The 11,048-nt window shown below is 37.9% G+C and overlaps 1 protein-coding gene and 1 long non-coding RNA gene across 3 annotated transcripts; one reads left to right on the top strand and one right to left on the bottom strand.

Annotated features, from left to right (window-relative positions):
- On the bottom strand, positions 1-5,385 carry LOC123665532 (beta-1,3-galactosyltransferase 5-like). Its single transcript, XM_045599823.1, has 5 exons — positions 5,243-5,385; positions 4,074-4,258; positions 2,601-2,816; positions 1,838-1,960; positions 1-302 (listed from the first exon to the last, which is right to left on the bottom strand). Exons 1-5 carry the CDS (start codon positions 5,383-5,385, stop codon positions 1-3), a joined length of 969 nt encoding a protein of 322 aa, XP_045455779.1.
- Positions 5,386-10,013: 4,628 nt separating this feature from the next.
- LOC123665475 lies at positions 10,014-11,048 on the top strand. 2 transcript variants are annotated; one of them, XR_006745048.1, is made up of 4 exons: positions 10,020-10,034; positions 10,065-10,165; positions 10,416-10,638; positions 10,873-11,048. It is a non-coding gene; the product is annotated as an uncharacterized LOC123665475 (long non-coding RNA). The 2 variants fall into 2 exon arrangements; XR_006745047.1 differs by having other exon boundaries at positions 10,014-10,165.

Genomic DNA, 11,048 nt, shown 5'->3' with positions numbered 1-11,048 from the left:
TCAATACAAAAACTTTGCACTCCAGAAAGTATTCATAAAACTTTCACAACGTTTCGTATCAGCTATAGCTTCGACAGCAGACCATGCTTTCAGGATCTCACGAGGAGTTAGACTATGGGCTAAAGCTAGACCTGAATACATACAGTCTTTACCTATCCAGGGCTTATAGGGACTTAGTCTATAATCATGAGTCAGTGTGAGACCTAACTTAAGTCGACTCACTAAATACGTAAAGTAAACATCTTCTAAATTTATCATGGGAACTTTGTATGCGGTTTTCAGGATTTTTTCTATATGTCTACCTGAAAGGAATTGAAAATTGGGGCTTGTTAATGTGTTTTGTCTTTTTTTATGTTACTTTTTTTATAAATAAATAAATATCTACACAATACACACACGGTCGTCTGTCCCTAAAGTAAGCAACTTAATGCTTTTGTTATAGGTAACAGCCGACTGGTATAGCTACATGATTTATTTTTTCGATAAACATGCTTATAAATAATACGTATGTAAATATATAAATAAAAATAAACATTTATGTTACACCCAGACTCGAAGTGGGAATCGACCCACAAACCTTGGAGCAGAAAGCAGGTTCACTACAAACTGCGCCAACGGGTCACTTGAGGTATCATTTACAACGTATCTAAATTAAAATCATAAATTATTTTATTGATGTGACCTTCAAAAGACCTTTTTAATAGTCATTTCACATTTTTAAATTAAATTTGTTTTATCATTTCATTATAGTTAAGAGTGTAGCTTCTATATGTTCGGAATGTAAATCCTTCAGAGAAGTACCAGTAGGACACTCAACTGCTACATTCTACCATTTTTGATCATAATAACGACGACGCGTTGGCGCAACGGTCACAGCACTGGTTTGCGGTTGCGGGTTCGATCCCCGCACATGACAAACATTTGTATTGGCCATACGAATGTTTGCCGTGGTCTAGTTGTTTGTGCAGTCCTAGTGGGTCTCCCCACCGTGCCTCGGTGAGCACGTTAAGCCGTCGGTCCCGGTTGTTACTATTGTTATAGGAACATACAACAACCCGCATTGGAGCAGCGTGGTGGATTAGGCTTTGAAAGTCCTCCTACATGAGGGAAGATGCTTATGCCCAGCAGTGGGATATTACAGGCTGAAGCGAATCATAATAAATTTGGTCTCGTGCTCTGAATGAAATACACTGGCGCGTAATCGACACACCTTTGTCGTGAATTTTTGAGTATATCATACTAATTGTCACAAAAAACTTCCATTGAAGTAAACGCTCCTGGATTCCCAAACCAAAAAAAAATTACAGAAACCAAAGTTTAGATCCAACATTTTGATCATAATAGTAATACTTTTTATACACAAAAACTTAGACATAAAGTCTAGGAAGGTATGAAATAGAAGGAGACATAACAGTATCAGTTTTATTTAAATCCTAATTACATATAGAAGCCATTGAAAGCTAGACGTTTTTGGACACCACTTGAAACAAATCTGGTGTGTTTGCACGTATTTTGTGTCCTTTTTTTATACTTCAATAATGTCGCACAACCATACGGTCCACGTGAGCTATTACCGTAACTTATAGACGCATGCAATACAAGATGCATCGCAAGCGTGTTTTCGACCCTATCCCCAATCCCCCCCCTCCCAGTAGCTCTGGTTACCTTACTAACCACAGAACGACCAGACACGACACTGCTTAAAACTTGAGGTGTTATTTAGTTGTGATCTTCTGAAAGATTGAGCTACTGTCTGTCATCTGGGGAGACGGGCTGCTCCAGGTTTTGAGCAATATTTATTCGGCTGTACCCTAAAATAAAATATGGGTATATTTACCGTTGATTAAGTATCCAGTACCAGACAAGTATTCCGGGATAACATCTTCTTTCAACAGCCAACGCGGTATGTAATACTTGCTATACTGATAGCGGTGAACGTAGTTATTGATCATCCTATATCCTGTAATGTTAAACGTTACACTCCAGCAAATACTAATAATAACCACCAAAAAAATGATATGACCACCATTTTTATTCAAATGAACAAAAAAAGGAGGGTTCGCAATTCGACTGCATTATTATGTGTGTGTCTGACTTTTGATGATTCTTTTTAATTGAAAGCTGGCGCTTGTTGTGTGTCTATTAAAATTTGGGCAAAATCTGACGAGTAGTTTTCGAATTATCCCAAATAATGGGTATTTAATTGAATACTTCTTCAACTACCTGGAAAAAATATGGAGCATGAAAATATGGAGCAGCCCGACTGGGGTAGTACCTCGACCTTACACAAGATCACACCAAAATAATACTGTTCTCAAGCAGTATTGTGTTGCTGTTGGTGAGTAAGGTGACCAGAGCTCCTGGGGGGATTGGGTCGGCAACGCGCTTGCGATGCTTCTGGTGTTGCAGGTGTCTATAAGCTACGGTAATCGCTTACCATCAGGCGAGCCGTACGCTTGTTTGCCGACCTAGTGACATAAAAAAAAAACTACCTGCATTGTTGATGTTTTCGTTTTAGTACTTGTCAATATAAATTGAAGTCAATATTTTTTTTTACTTTGATAACAAACACGCTTAAACAATAATTTTACTACCATTACCTACGAGATCTTTTCCTGAATTTTCCTGCAGAACCCGTTTCATCATCCACGGGTTAACTATGACATCATCATCAGTCTTTAACATCATCATATTTGGGGAGCAGTTCTCCGTGGTCCACTTCAGCATGAGAGCTGTCTTCAGGGTCAAGTTCTGGTAATGATCTTGGAAATTGTATATGATGATATCGCTGTACTTCTTTGCTTCTACGTAGTTGTCTACCTGGTCGAAAATTATTTTGTTTATTATTTATGTTTTAGTAGCCAATCACTTCAGCTTATCGCAGTCCACTGCTGGGCGTAGCCCTCCAAGTTCGCGCCAAAGATGGCGTGAACTCGTGTGTGTTGCCCATAGTCACCACGCTGGGCAGGCGGGTTGGTGACCGCAGGGCTGGCTTTTTCGCACCGGAGACACTGCCAAAAATTGACTAAATTAGTTTTAAGTTAGGCTTACGAGGTAGACCGACGATCTGGTCATGATCGCGGGAAGCCGCTGAATGCGTGCTGCACAGGACCGATCGTCATGGAAAACATTAGAGGAGGCTTATGCCCAGCAGTTAGCGTCTGTGAGCTGATGTGATGATGAGGTTTACATTGGAGCAGTGATATTAGAAATTTAATATGGGTATACTTTGTCTGACGCCGCGTTGGCGCAACGGTTACAGTCATGGATTGTATCTGTTGCGCTGGCGGTTGCGGGTTCGATCCCCGCACATGACAAACATTTGTATTGGCCATACAGGTGTTTGCCGTGGTCTGGGTGTTTGTGCAGTCCTTGTGGGTCTCCCCACCGTGCCTCGGAGAGCACGTTAAGCCGTCGGTCCCGGTTGTTATCATGTACACCTGATAGCGATCGTTACTCATAGTAGGGAATATATCCGCCAACCCGCATTGGAGCAGCGTGGTGGATTAAGCTCTGATCCTTCTCCTACATGGGGAAAGAGGCCTATGCCCAGTAGTGGGATATTACAGGCTGAAACGTATACTTTGTCTAAAAAATGACTAAAATTCTATAAAATACTGAGAAAAGAACAATGATGCGTGGCAGTCTTTCTAGTAAAGGAAATAATCAAAATCATGACATAATGAGACCTGGAATTACAAACGTAAGACGTTATTCCAGATCTCGAAATACATAATTTTTTTTATTTATATTAAATGCTAATTGTAACTAAACTTGGTACTACTCAAAATATGGAGCAGCCCGACTGGGGTAGTACCTCGAACTTAGATAAGATCACAGATAATTAATACTGTTTTCAAGCAGTGTTGTATTCCTGTTGATTAGTAAGGTGTCCAGACCTGTAGGGAATTGGGGTTAGGGTCGGCAACGCGCTTGCGATGCTTCTGGTGTTGCAGGCGTCTAAAGGCTACGGTAACAGCTTGCCATCAGGTGATCCTTTTATCTGGCGACCTAATAGTATAAAAAAGGTATAGAAAAACACACTAAATAAATTAAAATACTTACCATATCACTCTTCATCAAATCTTCAATGGGGCCAGTGAGACCCAATATGAAGTAAGTTGGGACATATTTGCCCCAAGTACTTCTAATCGCCTCTCGCTGTTCGAAACGAGTTGGTGATGACGTCACTAATACTAACAATGGGATATCTTTATCGTCTAAACACACTGTGGATGAAGGCTCAATGACAACTTCGCTGGAAAATTTCAATTTATTTTTTATAAGCACCTCACAATCAACGACCCAACACTGGGATTTACTCCCGTGTAACACAAATATATATATATATATATATATATATATATATATATATATATATATATATATATATATCACCAACCCGCCTGCCCAGCGTGGTGACTATGGGCAAAACACATGAGTTCACGTTATTTTTGGCGTAAACTTGTGGAGGCCTATGTCCAGCAGTGGACTGTATAGGCTGTAATGATGATATATACATAATATATAATATAAGCCGTAAATATTCTGCTTAAAAAAATATTTACAGACTGTGAAGTACAATGAGCGGACTTATGGCTATTTAGCCATTTCTTCCAGACAACTCAAATATGTATATACGATACGTCTTGATACAGAAACTCAAAGAAATTGGCATGCATGGAGACCTCATACGATCTTATCTCCGTGAGCTCTCATTTTCCGCATTTTTTTTCTACTAACTTTTTTATAGATCTAACGCCGAATTGCACGAAACAAAATTAAAATTTAAGTAGAGATTTAACTAATTTAATCACAAGAATTTCATACAGTTCTTGCTATTAAATTAGTTTAATCACTACTTAACTTTTAATTTCTTTTCGTGCAACTGGGCGTAAGTTATTTATCTGAAGTAAACTACTTTTGATTTTTTTATATATATAACTAGGCTGCCAAACAAGCGTACAGCTCACGTGATGGTAAGTGATTACCGTAGCTTATAGACGTCTGCACCATCAGAAGCATTGCAAGCAAGTTGCCAACCCTACCCCTAAATCCCCTCCAGGAGCTCTGGTCACCTTACTCACCAACAGGAACACAACACTGCTTGAAAACAGTATTATTTAGCTGTGGTCTTCTGTAAGGTCGAGGTACTACCAGTCGGGCTTCTTCCATATTTTGAGCAGGAAATTTCCTTCTGTGCCCTACTTCAGTCATTTCATTTAAATTAAGTAAATCTCACATGTTTTCAAGGTAGCTCTTCAAGTTTCTGTTCAGTTTGTAATGCTCCAGTACTGGAAGAGGTGGTAGCATCGCTCTGCTGATGAACTTCGCCAGCCAACACGCTAACACCAGTGACAACAACGTCAATATGACATACCCCATCCGGGTCATTGAAGACTTTCTACGAGGAACTAAGAAGAAAAGAATATAATGTATTACGCTTCAGCCTGTAATATCCCACTACTGGGCATAGGCCTCTTTCCCCATGTAGGAGAAGGATTAGAGCTTAATCCACCACGCTGCTCCATTGCGGGTTGGCGGATATATTCCCTACTATGAGTAACGATCGCTATCAGGTGTACATGATAACAACCGGGACCAACGGCTTAACGTGCTCTCCGAGGCACGGTGGGGAGACTCCACAAGGACTGCACAAACACCCAGACCACGGCAAACACCTGTATGGCCAATACAAATGTTTGTCATGTGCGGGGATCGAACCCGCAACCGCCAGCGCAACAGGTACAATCCATGGCTGTAACCGTTGCGCCAACTCGGTGTCATATATAATGTATTATTTAAGTGAATCTCCCACGCGGCAGTACACATTGAGTTTTTACATTCAAAAAAATTTTCAATCAGAATTTTTAAGTGATAACATCATAACTTTTTAGTACCTTCTCACTAAAAAGCGCTTATGTTAATAAAACAAACAGCCACTCCAAGTTTATTTATTTGAATAGATAAGAGATAACGGTAATCCGATTAAATAAACTCGTCCCGCGTGTCGGCGCTGACACACACTTTTTTTCATAATTACGTCAAATGTGTGTAAATAATTGAAAGTTAAAATTAACTTACTCATAATATATTTTAGATGAAGTCTTTTCCTGAAGCACATTTTTCTGAAACGAATTAGCTCATATTATTTATTTTATTTTAATAAGGTACTAACTTACTTAATGATATTATATTATATATTTAATTATATACATACAGTAAAGACATACGTTAACATTTACGATAATTGGGTTTGCTCGCAAACGAAAAAAGACCGATATCAAATACATCGACAAGTAATATAACGTAAGTCGACGAAAAAATTAACAAACGCACTAGTCGTCGAAACGATTTTCGAGGGTTTCCCTCGATTTCTCTGGGATTACATCATCAGATCCTGGTTTCGTTACCATGGTACCACACTTGGGATATCTCCTTTCTAGCAAAAGAAGAATTATCAAAATAAAATCGGTTCATAAATGACGAAGTTATCCCCGAACATACATTTAAAATATAATTATATACGGTCAAATTGAGTAACCTCCTCCTTTTTCGTAATCGGTTAAAAATCAAATAAAACCGTCACCGAAAACCATATAAAGATGGAAATATTAAAATTAATATTTATGCAGTCTTGTCAATACTAGAGTTAATTAATTAAATTATTTGAAACGATTTGACATCCCTACTATCCCTACTAATATTATAAATGTGAATATAAGTTTGTTTGTTACTCACGTACGCGTTATACGCGAAAACTACTTAACCGATCATCATGAAACTGTACGCATATTCTTGGACGTATTAGAAGTAGCATAGGATACTTTTTATGAAAGAAAAAATTCAATGCGAGCGCAGCCGCGGGTAATAGCTAGTTTGATTATAAATGACTAGCTTTCGCTTCGCTGCTACGCCCGCGTGGATTACACAGTTTTGACTTTTTTTATACAACTAGGTCGGCCAATAAGCGTACAGCTCACCTGATGGTAAGCGATTACCGTAGCTTATAGACGACTACAGCACCAGAAGCATCATCGGTGCGTTGCCGACTGTACCCTGACCTTCCCCAGGAGCACAGGTCAGCTTACTCACACATAAACACAACACGACTTGAAAAATGTATTATTTAACTGTGATCTTCTGTAGGGTCGAGGCACTTCCCCAGTCGAGCTGCTCCAGATTTTGAGCGGGAAATATCGTGCTTTTTTTTATATCAATAGGTCGGCAAACAAGCGTACGGCTCACCTGATGGTAAGCGATTACCGTAGCTTACAGACGCCTGCAACACCAGAATCATCGCAAGCGCGTTGCCGACCCAATCCCCCCCCCCAGGAGCTCTGGTCATCTTACTCACCAACAGGAACACAACACTACTTGAAAACAGTATTATTTAGCTGTGATCTTCTGTAAGGTCGAGGTACTTCCCCAGTCGGGCTGCTCCAGAAATTGAGCGAGATATATTGCACTGTGCCCTACCAAACAAAATTGGAAATTTTTTAACACGTACTTATTATACCAACTGCATGCATTTTCATACCACGCAACCACTAGTCCCCAACGTGGGCACTTAACTGGCCCAGTTCATAACATACCTGGTAACAACGCATACCTTCCACAAACACCTCGAATGCAGCCATAACATACGTTAACGATCATTTATCGTTGAAATAACAAAGGTTGTTTAATATTTACCGTTTTATTACTAACTTTATTGGAGGTTTGACTTTTGACCGACTTTAAAAAAGAGGAAGTTCTACTTTTGTATTTACTGATATTTTCTTGAGTTTTTAACGAAGCTTAATTTTTTTTTTTTAAAGTATACTTTTGGCGCGTTATGCGGAAAAATTATGAGGATAAATTTTTACGATGCGCGGGCACACCGTCACGAAAAAAACCGACTCCCTGAAGTTAGCTAGTAACGAAGAAGTCAGCAACGTGAATTTAGCTAGCCAATGAAGTATAACTTCTTACGTGCGTACATAAGTACACACATACTTTTTTATTTGTGTGAATGGGCGTTTTCTTGAGTTTTCATGTTTTTATATAACTAGGTCGGCAAACAAGCCTACGGTAAGCGATTGCCGTAACTTATAGACGCCGCGTTGGCGCAACGGTAGCAGTCATGGATTGTACCTGCTTGCGCTGGCGGTTACGGGTTCGTTCCCCGCACATGACAAACATTTGTATTGGCCATACAGGTGTTTGCCGTGGTCTGGGTGTGTTTGCAGTCCTTGGGGGTCTCCCCACCGTGCCTCGGAGAGCACGTTAAGCCGTCGATCCCGGTTGTTATCATGTACACCTGATAGCGATCTTTACTTATAGTAGGGAATATATCCGCCAACCCGCATTGGAGCAGCGTGGTGGATTAAGCTCTGATCCTTCTCCTACATGGGGAAAGAGGCCTAGGCCCAGTAGTGGGATATTAGAGGCTGAAGCGAAACAGACGCCTACAACACCAGAAGCATCGCAAACACGTTGCCGACTTCACCCACCGACCAATCCCCAACCTCCCCCAGAAGCTCTCTATCTTACTCACCACAGTAACACAAAGGTGAGTTCAGTATTATTTAGCTGTGATCTTCTGTAAGCTAGAGGTAATTACCCAGTCGGGCTGCTCTAAAAATTGAGGAGAATATACCCTGCGTTACTCTGCCTCAAAAAAAAAAAAGTTGTAAACTAAGCTTACAGAGTTATGTATCGATTATTGTCGCTGCGATTTGTTTGTAATAATTTACAAAAATCTAATCTAAATCGTAATCTAATCGTATCCGGCCGATGCTTTTCTATTTTCAGAAAAATGTTCGATTTACGATCTCAGAACATAATTATCTTGTTTTAAAAAACGTTTCGTAAGCAAAAACTAACCGTTTTGTCACAATAGGAACAAGGCATAAATTGATAATAGATCGGTATAGCAGCTGACCAGGCATTGCAGTGTCTCATGTCTGGTCAAACGCGTGAAGTTTGAATCAACGTTTAACCCGTGTCAAATTTTCAAATTCGCACATTTGTACATAGCATCAGAAAACTTGTAAAAACAAGAGAAATCGGTAACCGAATTTTATGTTCAAGGAACGTAAAAATTAATTTAAGTATAGAGATAGTTTGTACCTGCCAGTTACCACGCGAAGTAAAAAATATTTTCGAAAAAAAAAAAAAAAAATAGATTCATTCATAAGGTGATTGAAAAAAAACGTTCCGCGAAAATTAGCCGTGCAAAAATAGGTAAAGTATCGAAATGTTGAAAGTAAGCACAAACCAACATGTACTTTTTGAATTTATTTTTTATTTTATTTATAGAAATACGGCTCTATCTACTGGATATCTGTGCAACTTAGATGCCAAATCGCCATCTATTAGGATTTTATAGAACTAACCAATAAATACACACTAAAGTCGTTTAATAAACGTTTAATTTGCAATAACAATTATTGAGATCAATAATTGAGAAAAAAAGTACCAAGTTGGACCAAATTACAAATGCTTACAAGATTTGATAAAAATTGGTTCAGTAGTTTCGGAGTTTATCGCTAACGTACATCGTGATACGAAATTTTTATTTAAAATACGATTGATTTTCATGATAATATTACTAAGCGGTAATGATGATTTAACGGTCTAGAATTCCTTGATGGCACCTAGAGTTCGAATTAAGATAAAATTCCGCTGTAATCTTTTTTCCAGTTATAATATCATATAAAAATCTTATGTCGCTTTGCTCACGAATGGCATAGGCAGGGGAGGACACTTCCCTTCATTATGGCTTTATCAAAGATAGGGTCTCTATCTGTTATTGGCCCCGGAACTTGGAAGTCTTTACATAAATACAACTCTCAACAGATGGCTCTTTACAGATACAGAACTTTGTTTAAAAACATGGCAGTCTAATGTTGTTAAAGCCAATTAAATAATTAATTAATTATTAAAGTGTTATGGAGTTGATTGTAGCTTTATGTCCATATTGTGTTTTTCCTGTGAATATGCCCTGTGTTCCTCCGCTTTGCTGGCTAAATATCTTTTTGGAAATTGTGGTGATCAGTGTGCGATAGAGACGTTTTTAGAGTATAGTGTTAAACACTTTTTCAAATTACTGAAAAATGCCGAGATGTTGTGCTTTTAATATTATACTTTTTGCGTTGTGCTTTTGGTTGTGAACCTAGCGGTAAGTGTATAATTTTGTTACAAGATATTTGAGGTTATATTCATTGTTTATTTTACATTCGCATTTGCACCATTAGTTACACTTATATTAATTACTTATATTTATATAGACTTTTACCTTTTAAAATATATTCATGAGAGGAAAGCAAAGACTAAGCTAATTTTGTACTATTTAGCTGTTTTCGCCAATAATATTAAGCATTATTTGATTTGCAAATAAACTAATATTATCTTAACTTTCTTACTTGCAGATGTTCCAATTATGCATTGTTATTCCAACATGATTCACTAATCTTATTAAGTTTCCTGAGATATTTCAATCTTGAGTGTCTTTTGTTGGGGCTAAACTGAAATCAACTTCCGACTATGAATATTATAAAGATAAGAAAATTTGTGATATTCATTTCACTGATAAGGACAGAGCTGGAAATAATCAGATATGCAAAGAATCAATTCCTTCATTACACATACCTGGTAAGTTTTTAGTATATTATTATGTAAATGGTTGGCACTTCCTTTAGTAGGTTACTAACTTATAAAATTTTCAAATACTTATTCTCATTATGAAGCGATTATTAATGTTATTATTATCTTTATCTTAATATACATTTGTTTATAACATATAGAATAAAACATCTTTTTAAATAAAAAGAAGTATATTTTCTTTAAATATTAGATATGTGATTAAGAATATGTATTTATTACCAGGACAATTGCCAGATCCAAAAGCATTGGAACAAACTTCAACTTCAGTACAACAGACAGTGTATACAGTGTATACAGCTGGGAAACTTACATAATTATCTTGGTGTGATGGGATGAAAACTGCTGCGCAGTTGTATTATAATGAATATAAATATTGGAAAAATAAAAAATGATAAGCA

This window comes from Melitaea cinxia, chromosome 24 (genome assembly GCF_905220565.1).
Source record: "Melitaea cinxia chromosome 24, ilMelCinx1.1, whole genome shotgun sequence".
NCBI classification, from domain to species: domain Eukaryota; kingdom Metazoa; phylum Arthropoda; class Insecta; order Lepidoptera; family Nymphalidae; genus Melitaea; species Melitaea cinxia.
Note: the sequence above shows the minus strand (reverse complement) of the source record. Positions and strands in the feature narration are given on the sequence as shown.